This window comes from Camponotus vicinus, unplaced genomic scaffold (assembly GCF_025532165.1).
Source record: "Camponotus vicinus isolate PSW18456_S1 unplaced genomic scaffold, iyCamVici1.0 SCAF_6, whole genome shotgun sequence".
NCBI lineage: Eukaryota > Metazoa > Arthropoda > Insecta > Hymenoptera > Formicidae > Camponotus > Camponotus vicinus.
Genome location: NW_028141978.1, coordinates 115,717 through 132,467, shown reverse-complemented (window position 1 = coordinate 132,467; position 16,751 = coordinate 115,717). Strand labels below are relative to the sequence as shown.

The following is a 16,751-nucleotide window of genomic DNA, read 5'->3' as shown; positions in this document are numbered from 1 at the left end:
TCTCAGTCTCTTGCCTCGCGTAGAATCAGTTTCAAGTTTAGAGGCATGTACCGGCTAGTGCGTTGACTGAAACAAAAAACGCAAAACCGATCTATTCGCTTGAACGCAACGAACCGTCATGTTTCATCATCCCCGAATGATGAATTCCACAATCGCACGGTTGACGACATCGGAGCATTCTATCGAGGCGACAGAAAACTTGCTCGATAGTAAATATATCAACATTTCTGATGCGATCAATTTTCTCTCGGCTAAAGATGTATACATGTATTCGGATGATGTTGACAGATAAATCGTGGAAGGAGATGCGTAACGCTCTTTAAAATTCTCTCTAGATGCCAAGAAGAATATGCGTATACAATAACGAATATTTGCATACATCATTGGCACCGTAACAAAAAAGTAGAAAAAGATTGCTTCAAAAACCAAGATGTATGTATTCAGATGATATATATATATATATATACAGGGTGATTCATATAAAGTGACCGATGTGAATATTAGCTAAAGTTGAAGAGCTATGAAAAAATTTTTATACCAAAAGATGTTTGACACAGAGGGGGACATCGTATGGTACAAACGATATTTTTATAGATGAAGGAGATTTCAAGATCAACTTAATTTTTTTCAATGGAACCCCCTATTTTTTATTACATATTCTTGTAGCTCATCTCGAGAGCTTTCTAAAACACTATAATTAAGTTAGTTTTCATTAAGTACTTTCCGAGTTATGAGGCTTGAAATCATTTCTTAATTTTACATAAACCGTAAAATATCTTGTAAAATATTCATTTTTCGATTATCTTAATACTTTTACGTACAAAATAATGAGAGGAATCAATTGGTGTAAAGAAAACATATAGTTGTTTCGAAGAAAAAATATGTAATTGTTAATTGCAAATTACATATTTTTTCTTAAAAATAACTATGTGTTTTCATTACACCAATTGATTCCTCTCATTATTTTGTACGTAAAAGTATTAAGGTAAGATAATCGAAAAATGAATATTTTACAAGATATTTTACGGTTTATGTAAAATTAAGAAATGATTTCAAGCCTCATAACTCGGAAAGTACTTAATGAAAACTAACTTAATTATAGTGTTTTAGAAAGCTCTCGAGATGAGCTACAAGAATATGTAATAAAAAATAGGGGGTTCCATTTAAAAAAATTAAGTTGATCTTGAAATCTCCTTCATCTATAAAAATATCGTTTGTACCATACGATGTCCCCCTCTGTGTCAAACATCTTTTGGTATAAAAATTTTTTCATAGCTCTTCAACTTTAGCTAATATTCACATCGGTCACTTTATATGAATCACCCTGTATATATATATGTATACAGATAGATCGTGGAAGGGGAGAACGTGCGTAACGCTCTTTGAAATTCATCGTTTCTCTAGATGCCCAAGAATATGCGTATGCGTAATAACGAATATTTACGTACATTGTTGGCATCGTAACGAAAAAATAGAGAAAGATTGCCTCAAAAACCAAGGTCTACGGGTCAAACAGGTTTCGGCATATAATAGAATTATCCTTTAGCAAATGTTGATAAGAACAAACTTTAATGTTAAGGTAGGCGGAATAATCCAAGAGCCGAGAGAAGAAATGGATTAATTAGATTATGTCGCGCTATAAATGTAATGTTCTTTTATTCGACTCTTTATAATTATTCCGCCTATTTTTACATTAAAATAGGATCTTATCAAGATATACTAGTTGTCAAGTTATACTAGTTGTACACGAGTAAATTGACAGGCGAAATATTGAAAATTCAATATAAATGTAAATATGCTTTTTTCCCTTTAAGTAAGTAAGTAAGTAATTTTTGTCCAATTAATAGAGAATTAATGTATAAGACAAAAACGAGGCAAAATTTACAGACAAATTTGATAATGTTTTATTTTGTTTAGGGATCGCAATTTGAAAAAATAAGGAATCCGAACGACCGGATCGCACGATTGATTCGGTTGTTTTTGTTGTTGAGAAAAAGAAGGATCGAGGATAAAGACGCATACGGAAGAAGTGTTTCTCGTCTTTTACGCTGATAGAAATGAAAGCAGTTCTCGCGAAATCAGTACGGCAGCGATACGATCGCATACACGATAAGTATATACATGGTGAGATTTCACGCGTCTATCTTTTTTCTCTGCCCCTCCCGAACGAAGGTCTCGACTCGCATCAGCTTTTGTAGCACGCGAGTCATGCGGGAGGTGCGTGAACAAACCGAGGTCAGATCACGCACGTGCACGTCGTGCGTGGCGCTCATATTATACACATATACGAATACGTATGTACTCGCTCTCGCATCCCTCTCGTTTCATCATCGTCGTACGCATCATTGCGTACATGTATATATATACATATATATACATATATATGTGTATATATGTATATATGCTGCGAGATATTATCTAATTGTCCATCACCGTCTCTAAATCTTACAATTGGACGTATGTACACAGTTGTATCGTATACAGAGATCGGAATCGACTCGACAAAGAAAAAATGTAAATTTACATTTACAAACACTTTAGAGAATATTACAATGGAAATTGTTGTCGTTGAAATAATAATTGTTTTCTGTAGCATGTGCTACATTTTGGCTTTCAACAATTAATCGTATCGATTGTAATGCGCACATACACAGGTATTCGATGACATTCTTTTTTGGTAGCAATCACCCAAGAATGTAATTAAAATTGACATTTCGCTTCCTTTTTATGCACAATTATATACAAATTTACAGTTAGGTACACACATATATTATAGATACATAGTAAATACACATATACGCACATATATACGTTAATTTTACAATTATACGCACAAGTTATGTTTCTACTCTTTAGATTAAAAATGAATTTGATAAAAGAATTGAGCAATGGGGTCGTCTCGTCTGGTGTTTCCTCGAGACGAGATATCGACGCGATCGATATCGCGGTTAATGACCCAGAAAATGCCAGATTACTTTTTCACTCTGTAAATAGTGTTATACAAATATGTACGAAAAGAAATAGAACGAGAAAACAACAGTCGATGATAGACGAATTGCTACGTGATATTTTTATCGCGCAATCATTTCATTATAGAAAGAAAACGGTCGAAATTCATAATTTGAGATTTTGTCTCTGCAACAACATTCGATAGTTACAACAATGCAAAAACATTCGTACATTCTTTATCTATCTAAATTTGCATTTTAGCCTCTCTTCCTTATCGGATTCTCTCATTACGCCATTATCTCGTAGCGACTCTTGTCGGTTGAATTATCGGCCGCGTCTTTTATCGTTCATTCGTTCATTAGCGAAAAAAGAAAAGAAAAATTAAAAGAGATAAAAGATAACGAATGTCGCATAGCGTCGATGCATTGTGCTCGATATCTCACTTTTAAACCCATTTCTCCGAATCGCGATTACGATTTGATACGACTCGTAAATTGCGTTCCTAAACGACTTTTCTGATCGTCGTGCCAAATATTTGAGAAGTAGCGTGCGGATACGGAGATTATTTTTTCGGGACCAAGTGGGGGGAAAGGGGGGGGAAGAGAGACGATCTCGATAATTTTTAAATTAGTATTAGACAGTTGCGGGCGAACCTTACGCTCGTGTTTCATCGAGCCAATTTCTAGCAGAGACGATTTTTCATCCTTCTTTGATCGAAACGCACATTTTGAATCTCTAATATGATGAACTGCTATATAAAAGTGCTGTTATATAAAACTACATTTATGTAAGATATATATATTTAATATGCCATTTGTCACCGCACGTAAGATTTAGATCTAATTAATTTAGCTCTAATTAAGACGATGTTGAGATCGGAACTAGTTTCCTCCAGTTGCGTTTCGTCACAATCATTCAACAATATTCTTTGGTCGATGACGATCGCGGTACTTTACCATCTGCTAAAATTAAAGCGCGCTCTTCTTTTCGGCACTCGACATTATTATCTGCTCACCGATCATGATAAAACGGCTGATCGATTGCTGAACGATTGATTTGTCGAGTCGCAAATACAAAGTACGTAGAAACGTTGCTTAATGCCATTCACTTTTTTGTTAGTCGCGACTTGCCGACATATGACGATCGTGAATTTCGATTAACATTTATTCGCATGCGTTTTAGTACATTTCGAATACAATATCTACAAAATGTATTCAGTTTTTTTTTTATAGTTTCACTTATAAAGAGATAGGATTTTTAAATCTCAAACTATAAAATCTCTAAATAAATATAATGTAAAAGAGGAACCGATAAAAATCAACAAATCTCATCAATATTAGCGTACATCGAGTTTCATTAAAAGATTCATATCTTCCAATATCTAAAGTTGCTACGCACTTTCGCGCATCATGTCTAAATATTTGTGCATCGATTGTTGGTTACAGAATTCAAAATTATGTCTTTATCTCGATTGTTTGAATATTATACATATATACATATATTAAATTGTTACTTTATAATCTCATAATTAATTTTTTGCTCGCATATCAAACACAAATTACAAATTGTCCATCAGACATTAAAGTTTTGAGTAAGTCTTGACATGCGCGATCTGGACATGATGTGACGAAAATGTTAGTAATCTTAAAAATACCTGATCTACATTATATATTAATAACTACCAGTGTTATGTTAATAATAATCGATAAATCTTATGTTAGTACATGTTGTGCCTCTAATAAGCATTCAATGTTTTGACGTTTTTGTACTTTTTTGTCGATTGGATTAAACGAAACAAAAGTGTCCATATTTACATATGTTACTTATGTTACTGTAGTCGACTGATTCATATTTTCATTGAAATAATTTTTTATGAACATACGATGCGACGGCAGTATTGCCCGCTAATCTAATCATCTTTCGTTTGACATTCACTCCTTGAATGACATTGACACGGGTAATAGACAGCGTGTATTAAAGACATCGCAATCGCAATGTCGATTTGATACGTGACACAAAAGTGCACAATTAGGCAAAAAGCAGTGGCACATGCTCATAATTAGAAAAATGCTAGCGTAGCTTTACTCTTTCATTTTCGGTTTTGTAGCGCTAATCCTTAGACATTTAAACTCGACTGACAATGAGACTCGATTCCTTCTTTTTTTAACCGATATAGAATATTTTTTTTATCCCCGGAAATTAAATTTCCGAATAATTGTAATGTACTAATGGCACAATGTTTAGAACCGGGAGATGCGAAAGATTATGCAAAATTTATTTGACAAAACTGTCACACGTGTTTGCATTATATCGGTACGGTATGCTATATCTAACAATAAGTATAATACGATGGTCGCCCGCGACTCTTCTCGATATATTCCCGATACCGCATGCGTGTTGGTGCGACCTATCAGTATCCTAAAATCATAATTCATGACGCTAAACAAGTAATTCTTATGATCTAATATGATGTTATATTGTAATGTGTCATTATGACTATAACGAGCCTAGCATTAATCACAGATTCCGATCAATTATTTCTATTCCATTAGCACTCACGATGCTTAATCACGATTAAATCTGCACCATCATATGCACGTAAGTATCCTGACGCCAAAAATAACTAAAATGTTACAAACGAGTAAAATGTAGCTGTAATAATATTGAATTATACGAACGCTATTTTTATTGAATAATAACGCATGTCGAATATAAACGTATCATTAATCTACATCAAATATAGAACATGAATATTATATGTGGAAATATTTTTGCAACTTATTCATATTATTAATATAAATAAACGTGCGTTACAATATTCATTAAATAATCGATATAGTTTGCGAATGAATAATATGTCAGTGTATGGAGGAAAGAATGGGACGAGTTCTCTTTGCAAATTGGGATGACGCTAAATATGCGAGAAACTATTTTGAAAAGTGCAAAGATACCATACGAGTGCCACAAAGAAAACAAAGAACCCGGCTCCTCTTTTATTTACAATAGCGGTAGTATGATTACAGCTGCTAATCTATTTAAGAGTGTGACGACATAAAATATCACACTTTAAACATGGCAAATTCTGCGAAAATTGAATATAAGTGTATAGCCCCCGAAAAGACAGAAATGTATAAAAGAGAAGAGAAGAGAAGCGATATATATTTCTAGTTTTTGTACACTTGTCTCTTCCCAACCATATATCGGTATATTTGGAGTACGATAAGTATACACGCTAAAGTTTAACATTTTATACGAGACAACTATAAATTGTCATGGATATTATTTTCATTTGGAAATTATTTTTTGCGTGTACAAATTGATCCGGTATGAATGAATTCGAAATTCTCAATTTTTAATGTAATACGTATAATGTAACGGTATTGATGCTCTTAAATATATCACTCTTTTGCAACGATCTTTGTTTATGAGATTTAAGACTGGCTTCGGTAACTACGCATATTCAAAGCTGTGACGATTCGTTATAAGTTATAAACATGCACATGTAAGAAAACATTTACTTTAATGCGGTACATTTTGCATGTTTACTGCGTAAATTTTATTGTAGTTTTTTCAGTACTTGTCTGTGATGTGTGTGTGTGTGTGTATGTTTGTTGCATGCGTGCGTATGCAGAAAATGGAAGACTCTATTCGAATGCGCGTCCTCGTTTCTTCAATAACACGATATAAACACAGATAATTCGTTCCACTACTACAACAGGGAGAAAGAGAGAGAGAGAGAGAGAGAGGGAGGGGGAGAATTAATGACTATCATATTGATCTCATTTGCATCTCTTTTTGATAAAACTCTAAAAAAGATTGTAACACCTGATTATGTCAAGATTATAATCCCGAGTAAAAATTTTAGCCGTTGTTTATTGTTTATTAAGAAATTATTAACAAATAAAGTTGACGATGCGAATAGTTGTTAAATGCGTTAATTTGATTTTTCTCAAATTTAACTCTTACACCATTTGTATATTGTTTCCATATCTTTTCTCATCTTTGAAATTACATCTATTACTTGTGTTTCATTATTTTGTTTTGATTTTTATCCAAGTATATAACTCATTATTACATTTTTAGTTGGTCTGTCAATTTGAATAATATAATCTTTTTGATATTTTTTTCGAAATGCACGTCTACAGGAATTTATATGCGATAATGAAGAATTACGAAATTTTTGCGAAGTGTCATCGAAGAAATAATTTATTTACGATACTAAAATTTGTTAGTATTAATTAATCTCTCTATGTCATAGTTATATATTATTCGAAAATAATATTTTAAAATTGCCAAATCAATCAAATGTGTAAATTTCCGCTCATGTATATACCCAAGTGTACAAATATGTATATGTATAACGTACAATTTATATATTCGATAAAGCTCAGCTTATATGAAATAATATAATTATATGGAATGTAAAGCTTATATGGAATTCAACATTTGTTTACTTTTCTTCATTTGTTGATAATTTTTTAATAAACTATAAGAACAACGACCAAAACATTTTGAAAATTATTTAGGATCATGTTGTTGAAAACATGTCAAAGTGAAGATTATTAGGACGGAATTCTTTCTTAAAGTTTTATTCTTTTTCTTTTGCAAGACATTTGACAGGAATAACAAAGCGAAATATATATGCTATGATGTCAGTAATAGAATCGTTTATCAATTATGATACAAGTTTATTGAATCACTGTTTGCGCGAATTAACAATGACAATAAGTCTCTTTTTCTAATAGTTTCTGTTTCTGTGTGTGTGTATGTGTGTGTGTGAGACGCGCGCATGTGTGTATATCGCATATTTTTCAAGGTACCAAAATTTTTCTTTCACATTCATCTTTTCGTTTTAAATATTCGTAAATCTTTGATATAAAGATGTTAAGGCGATAACCATAATGGTAATAATAATAGTAATAATAATAATAATAATAATAACAGCAATTTGAATAATTAATAATAATAGTAACAGTTGTAGTGGTAATAGTAGTAGTAGTAACAGTAATAGTAACAATAGCGGTAGTATAATGTAGTAATAATAATAGTAGTAATAATAATAATAATAATAATAATAATATAATATAATATATAATATAATATAATATAATATAATATATAATAATAACGGGGTGGAGGGAATATGCGCGCCAACTACGATATTATATTAAGAGATAAACAAGAAGAAAATATACATGCGATTTCTCATATATATGTGTATATATATGAGCAATGAATTCATTTGTATTCGATTCGGAGAAAAAGTGTCAAAGAGTGTATGTGTATGTGTGTGTACACACATACACACACGCATATTATGACATGGTATTACAAATTGCTATATATATATGTATATATATCAATCCCCATTTGATAAGTAAAACTGTACATCAAATAAATTTTCTGTACTATAAATCAAATAAATTTTCCTTGTCCAATGATGAAAGTGTGATGATAAAAATAATTTTCCGTCTCTTTTTATTTTTCATCCTAATCTCTTGTTGATACTCTGCCAATAATATTACGAATAATATTCTATAGCTTTTTTCTTTGGTATTAATTAATTACATACGTAAATGTAAATGTGTATATATATATATATATATATATATATATATATGTGTGTATTTATTTATTTATTTATTTATATGCACACGATACATGTGACCCCGTAACGACGAATGTGCGTATATGATAATAACTATAGTATCTCTACATGCGAATGCACCTCGTGACGAAAAGTCACGTTGGTCCTTCTCTTCAGCCGGAACATCCAACATATTCTCTTCTTCCGATTTCTTCTTCTATATGACTTTCTCTTTAAAGTTAAGATATTCGTTTTTACTTAAGCTAAATTTACATGTGACATTTTTGACACTCCCCTCAGTTTAACATTCTTTTATTATATTGTATATGATATCGGAGCCAGAAACGCTCCGATACATAAATTATAATATTTCTTTTGTATTATTATCAAGTTATAGAACAAATGTCAAATTTGTAAAGTCAACGTTACAAATCTATAGCCTATAAACGAGTTTGTCCAGTTTATTTTAAAAAAACTGTACCCCTCAACAATGAGAATAATAGTTTTTCATGCTTTTTGCATTCTCGATAGCGTCAAAAATATCGCCTTTTATATCTCAATCGAGTATTTTATATTCTTATTTTATTATCTTTGGATCATTCGCATCACGTGCTCGCGCTCAAACCAGGGTTTTTTGATTTAGAGCATGATCGAAAGCGAATTTACTTTGGCTAAGTCGCCAATCGTATTTATTCTCGCGGAAGTACTAGCTGTGTCATTGGCACTGTCAGAAAGCACAATATATAGGAAGCTTAGTTTTATCATGCGAAAAAGAGCAAGAACTTTTGAGTGGAAAGGTGATTTCGACTCTTTGATGCTTTATGCTTGTCGGTTTAAATTAATTTGCATTGAGAGCGCGAGAACGGTATCGTGTAGAATGTACAAAACTTGCGCAATCGACGCTTTTGTACCATTATTTACAAATTTAAAGATATGACACACTATGCTCCCGAAGCTAGAAAACTATGGTCACTCGAGCGCAGAAAGGTCGATCATTAATCGCAAAATGGAAAAGGAAATGCAAAATACGCGAGATAATTCTCGCGTTTCTACATTTTTAAAATACGAGATAAACGAAACTGTAAATATGTGGAGACACAAAAAACGTTTATGATATTAATTTTTACTAGACTCGAATATAGTTACGGATCACCTTCCGAGATCTTGTTGAGAGCAAAATCGTATTTATTCTGCAATTTTGACGTACGAAAGAATCGCGTTACCGTTTCGATGAATAATATTATCGCGATGGTAACTCTGCGTACGTAACTCAATTATCGCGATGATGACTGAATTTTAATCGTGAAAACAATGTCAAGCTTTTACATCGATGATTCGAAATGTGTTAAATGTGTTTTCGATCTCTCATCTTGGATTTACACATTTATTTTATTAGCCGCTTAACTTGAAGAGAACTAAAGCGGGAAATGTATAAATGAAGATTCAAAATCTCATCGTCGCGATATCTAATAATGGTATAACTATACAACTATATATATATATATATATATATATATATAGAGACATAATTCTTCAAAGTTTGCGTACAAGTTAGAAGATTACTCTTTCTACTTTATGATAATCTTACAAATTTACTGCAATTAATTGTAATCGCATATTCTATGAAGCACGTAATAAATAAATGCTCGAATACATATTAAATCTTTTATCTATCTTTTATATATCGCGTACAGCATCATGGCTGCAATTACGATCGTTGCTAAAATATATTATAATTGTTACGTATAAATACGAATTCTTCGTTTTTAATTTTTAAGACTGCTTTTCAAAGCGAATATATCTAATAAATATACCGACCGTAATATTGACGAGAGAAGAAGACGGACAGTCGACATTCCTAGACAAGTGGCTAACTTATTGAAAAATTGATCGAGTACAATTCAATCGTCGCTATTACTGCGCTCGAGCCGATCATCGGAAAAAATTTTGAAGGATTTGCGTATATCGCATCGATCCGTCCAAAATCGGAGTCGATCTTTCCTTACAAGTAGTACAATGTTATTAAAATATTTGGTGTAAAAATATAGAGTATGTATAATAATACACGGGCGTTGCGGGATGATGCGCGGGATTTGCGCAATCAATTTTCAAAGGATAATTCTCTTCTTGTTGTTGTCGATATCTCCTTCCCGCGGAGACTGTAACAAACTGCGCTTCGTTTTTCGTAAAAATTTTCCTTTTCTCCGAGCATCGTGTCGACTAAAAAGGACTTGTGCGCCAAATTTTCAAATCGGAAAAAAGCTTCATCATAGGCGGGACATTAAATTTTATCTCCTCCATTGTATTATTTACGTTATTTCTCGAAAGTGCACTGCCATTTAAATAACCAACTCTCCTTAAACTACTCTTGCTCTCTACTCACTTTTTTTCTCGATGCGCTTAAGCCCTTTTTATCTTACAATATTTGAAGATGAATCTATATCGTAGTCTCACACGATATATCTCAGAAGGATGCTCTCGTTGCTCTCTTTGTTTTTCGTTTAATTAGCAATCGTTTGAAATTTAAATCACGATCTTCCTTAAAAATCCTCGCTAAAGTGATTCTCTATGAGCTTTCCGTTTCGTATCGATTCAAATTTCTTTCTTTTCGCAAAATGCTCGCGACGCGCAAACGACCGAGTAAATCGCTCACGAAAGTCGTTTTCCAGCGATTCTTGGTGCGGCCATACCCTACGTTTTACGTTTCGTCCTCTGTCGAAATTCTGACTCGGTAACGATCCAAGACGTTGCGACGTCGGGTTTCAGGTCACGTCCACCACGAATCCGTGAACCCGATCATCGGCTGGCTGCTACGTCAGCAATTTGAAGAACATCAAGGCTAAGGATATGTTGATAAAGAGCACCAGCATCACGAGTTGTTGTCGAGAGAACCAGTCCTGAAAGTGTACGAAACATTATACATATATTACATTATCCAAGTGTTTTTCTTCGAACGATTATGCGTTACGTTAAGTTTTGTCGCTCGTTGCCTCACGAATTTTGATATCGATTGATTGATATCGATCATTTATTAATTAACGAAATTGCGTTTGTGCACGCGTGACACGATGCAATTGCTGTTTCATATCATCGCGTATTTAAATATATCTTTACATCATCATTTTATGCGATTTTGTCAAGATGTATAAATTGCATACTTATTTATTCTCTTTTAGAGATATGTAAAAACTAATGTTGATTTTGATATTTTGCATTAGAAACAATTATAATCTCGCCGCACAGTTTATCGATATAAGAGACGCGCGAGAATCGATATACATATAATATATCCGCCGTTTATAAACTGTAACATATTCTGCCTAAATATCGTTTTATCTCGCATTTTCGGAGCGATTGTCGCATCTTTGTCACGAATGCACAGTTTCTCAACAAACAATTTCGACAGTCGTAAATAGATGTAAACTCGAAGGATACTCACTTTAACCTGAGGACTGACTAGATATAAAAGCGGATTGGCTCTGAGCCTCTCACTTTCGTCGATCTGCCTGCGGAGCTCCTCTCTTCTCATACTGCTCAAGATACTAACTTCTTCCCTCGACAATGGTGCCGTAGCTGTGAGCTGAATCGGCTGCGCCACGTCCGGCAGTGACTTTTTTCGTTGAAGGGGCATTGCCGTTGTCGGCATCGCCTGCACAAAGGAAGTAAACAAAAACAAAGAGAGAGAGAGAGAGAGAGAGAGAGAAAGAGAGAGAAAGAGAGAGAGAGAGATGGGTTTTTTTGAACGAGAGAACGCGATTACTTATCGACATTTATATACACATTGGTACATTAATATATGTATGTATTATAAAGGCATACAGAGGGAAAAGAGAAAATGGAGTTATATAGTCTCTCAGGGTGAGTGTTTTTATACATGTAGTTTAAACATTACTACATATTTGACAAGAATATGGGGAAATAGTATCAAGTCTACTCTCCGAGCAAGATATAATTGATTTGATCAAACATGTCTTTAAGAGATTCTAACGTTCAAGAAACGGTTACGCGAACGGTTATGCGTGCTTTACAATTTATATATTAATACATTTAATTAAATTAAATACTGAAATACATTTAACTAAATTTAATACTGATTTAAGCCTTTATAAAATAGGGCAAATCATTTTTAAACAAAAGTGTGCATCTTTCTGTCAAACACTACTAATTCAACATATGTTTTTCTTTATTCTTTCCAAGCTTTTTGTTTATATTAGAGCTATATCTCTCTCTCTTTATACATATATTCTCTTTACACATACACTCACGTACACATTGTATATATACGTAATTAAGCAATCACTTAAACGAGCGCTTTCTTTTTTGTAATTTTGTTTTGTTTTGTCTTGCTAGTCTGATATCAAAAATTAGACAAAACTTTGTTTTATATCGTTTTTCAAATGTTACCATTATTAAATTCTCAATCATTGTCCATCTAGACAACAAAATATCTTCATTTATTTTACATAAAATGGCCATTATATATAATCACGATTTATTTAATTTTAATCTTATCTGGATCGATAACCCGGCAGAATTTTTTATAAAATCGATAGAATAATGTTCAATGTAATTCAAAGATAGTCGTATAGTTTCGTAGAAACGTTATGCGTGTTTTGTTAATTCAGAATTTAACGCAAACGCAACGAGTGGCAAGGAAAAAGGTATCGGCATAAGCAGAACACAGAATCTTTGGAGCTGTTTCAAATTCAAAGGCCTCGAATAATAATCTAATGGTCAAAAAATCGAGTTTCAGTCACATTTTCCGGTCTGGCACTAGATGATTATATAACAAAATTTTTCAAGACTTAGACATATAAGATGAAATATATCATTTGTTTTACGGTTATTTTTTGCAAAATAAATAACATAAAAAGATAGTTTCAACTGAATTCAGGCTGAAAAATTACATACATTGATTTTCCTTCCTTTTCCTTCGAGGAAAGAATGCATATGTATATATATACATATATATCGTTATTATGAGAAAATTTTGTACGAGTTTCCGCACAAGACATTCTAAATCCGTTGTGCAATAATTATTCAGCAAAGTTCTCGCCAAAGATTGCATAATTGTGTACGTTTCATCTCTCATGATACATACCATGTAAACACATAAAATATGTTGCATATTTAAATTAACATATATATATATATATATATATATATATATATATGTATGCATAAATTATGTTGTAAAGAGCTTCTTCTGTTTCTCGCGCTGATCGAGCGTTATTCGTGCGCTATCGTCTTTTTTTACAAAAATTGCGCAATCTTTTTAACGAGGGCAGAATTAAATGATATGATATTTTACACGCGCCGTATTTATGTAGCCCTATTTACTCATATTTATTAACTTTTTGATTCTTTCCGGATATTACGCATTTTACTTGTAAATCTTCATTCTACGCTTCGTCGAGCATATATCATCGCTAAACACGGGTAGAATCCATCGTATAACGACTGTGAATAAATAATATTTTTTCCCAATTTGTTGTTTCTTATTTTCTCATTCTTTCGTTGTATCTTCCAAATTTTTTCACATTATTTACACATTTTTTGTCGAGGGTAAATTTTTGTCTGGCGTACCTCTACGGGAGGTGCAACGATCCAAGACTCTGAGGCTCGTCGAGCCATCAAAGCAGGACTGCATAGCAACGCCTCTTCCTCTTCGTCAGACTCGATCCAAAACATGTTTGCTTTCTCACAGTAAGCAGGTATCTTCAAGTTGCTTTAAAATCTCGCAGGCTCTCAACTATCTGCGGAGATGAGAATTATTGCTGTTTCTTGTGGTTTAAGTTTTTTTGTATCATTGTTGTTTGCTCGTTTGATTGTGTATGTGTGCGTGTGTGCGTGCGTGCGTGCATGTGTGTGTGTGTGTGTGTGTGTGTGTGTGTGTAAATATATATATATATATATATATATATATATATATATATACACACTTATATATATGGCATGGTCGATAAATATTTCTCTACAAGTGTAGAGTTGACAAATATTTGTTACCTTATATGTGTAATATTGAATACGCTTACACAATTTGTGCCGTTGAATTATATCAATCGGTGTGCTCATTGATGAGATTCAAATAGTTTTCTTCCATCGTCACAGATTTGCTTAATCGAGTATTATTTGCAAACGCGACTGCATCTGTTGTCACGCATTGTGATTAATCGTTAAATTTTAATATGCTGTCACACTTTTGCATGTTGAGGTGAAATCAAGCCGACATCTCTCGTTACGACTCTTCGAATTCACGTTACTTCTGGATTGATCTTGGAAGCAATAATTATAGCTAGCTGATCTTCCGTTTTTACACTCGTCTGGACCAAAAGTGTCTTGCGCGCGAGCGTATGATTGTATTCGATGATAAGAATCTCCTTCTCGTGTCTATCGTCGTCTTACGATGACACTTGATGGTCTCTTTTGATTTTCAACGAAAAGCACGAAAGAGGCTAGTGTGAATTTTTCGGATACGCAGCTTCCTAGTAAGAAAGCCAGGCCGTAGACTAAATGGCCAGCCCTGCCTAGCACGACCGAAATAGAGCGACGCCCCACTATTTTCGAAATAACTTTGCCGAGCGTCGCGACGCTCACGGAGATCTGCGTCGGGACACTGCCAAAGATGATCTTTGCAATTTCGCGATTGATGATTGAGGTCTTCAATTTTTCCCAAAGTTTTTAAAGCTATTTCAAAGTCAAATTTGTTCCAAGTTTAAGATAGCGAAATATGTGATAAAAAAAATTTCGAATCATGTAAGATACAATGCGTCAATTTTGCCCGACCGCGCGTGTAATACATATGTAAAGTCAGTCCAACAACGAATCACTTATGAGTCATGTGTTTAGCATGCCATGAATAAATCCGGCGAGAATTTCAAGATTTTCTTCTCTGCCAGGAAGAAGCTCGTCTCACTTACTTGCAATTTTTTTCCCCCGAAATAATAGACTGACAGATGCAACGCGCTTAATTAGCCTCGAATTAATTCAAGTTATTCTCTTAGCGCATCAATTACTCAATTGGCGTAAATACATATATCGCAATATTTTTTTATGATTATAATTATATTCGCTTTTCGACAAAAAATTGTCTGCATTCAATCAAATATGATAATAAACATACATGATTATAAATGATATATAAATGATTATATTTATCCGTAAAAAAATTTTCCGTTAAAATTTTGAAGACTTGCGCGGCTTAGATATTTCGATGGAATGTATAAGCATATATATGTTTACGCAAAGATATATTATTGCAAATAACAGAGACTTGACACAATTTGTAAGATGTTAATGATAACGAGAAAAATATTAACATCGGAAGCATTCCATTATTCTCGAATCACGGATGTGCATATGATCGTATTTTTCATTGATTGCGCGATCTCACTTTTGCAAATCTTTACATTTCTTATCATTTCTACAAAACTCTTGCTCCTTGTCGAATATTGTAATTGCGCATACACAATTCGACATCGACATTAAGTCTTATCATGTGTGTAAAATGTTTATGAATATATTTCAAGTATCATTTAATTGATTTTTAACATTAAATTTGTGTGTATTGATTTTTTAACATTCACACACACATATATGCATAAAGCTTGGAAAATATGACTGAATGTGTGTGTGTGTGTGTGTGTATATATATATATATATATACACACCTATAACTTTGAAATAGCTTTAAAAACTTAAAAGAGTTAATATAAAAAAATATTAATCATATATATATATATATATATATATATATATATATATATATATATATATATATGATTAATATTTTTTTATATTAACTCTTTTAAGAAAGTAACAGAATAAACGAAGACAATCCGATAAAAGAAAATCCGATTTATGCGATGTTGTTTAATCTGTCGTAAGCACACAATAAGTTCTTTTATATATATGATATACATAAATATATTTAATTACATTTAATTACATTGAATTAACGTTTGCAATATCGTTGTTTGGTAAACGGAAGTCGACAGTTTCTACATAAAGATCGATCTTGTCCGAAATATGATTTGAAAATTTATCGAATGCGCACAATATCATATTTATTGTCACATCTTCATTTGTGACATTTTCTACACACATCTATACGATTGCGTATTTATATATAAATAATTGTGCATCTATATGCTATATTTTAAAAATCAAAATGTGACTACTCTGCTAAATATCTAGAAAAGCTCTTGTTACATTG

At 32.7% G+C, this 16,751-nt stretch overlaps 1 protein-coding gene across 2 annotated transcripts; it reads right to left on the bottom strand.

The window, feature by feature from the left end:
* Positions 1 to 2,706: 2,706 nt before the first annotated feature.
* LOC145972713 (uncharacterized) lies at positions 2,707 to 15,552 on the bottom strand. Of its 2 annotated transcripts, none has more exons than XM_083101535.1 (4): positions 14,543 to 15,552; positions 14,123 to 14,292; positions 11,976 to 12,185; positions 2,707 to 11,433 (listed from the first exon to the last, which is right to left on the bottom strand). In XM_083101535.1, the coding sequence occupies exons 2-4, from the start codon at positions 14,225 to 14,227 to the stop codon at positions 11,347 to 11,349; spliced, it is 402 nt and encodes a 133-aa protein (XP_082957661.1). In that variant the 5' UTR covers positions 14,228 to 14,292; positions 14,543 to 15,552; the 3' UTR covers positions 2,707 to 11,346. The 2 variants fall into 2 exon arrangements, with proteins under 2 accessions (XP_082957661.1, XP_082957660.1); XM_083101534.1 differs by having other exon boundaries at positions 14,572 to 15,532.
* Between the last annotated feature and the right edge of the window lie 1,199 nt (positions 15,553 to 16,751).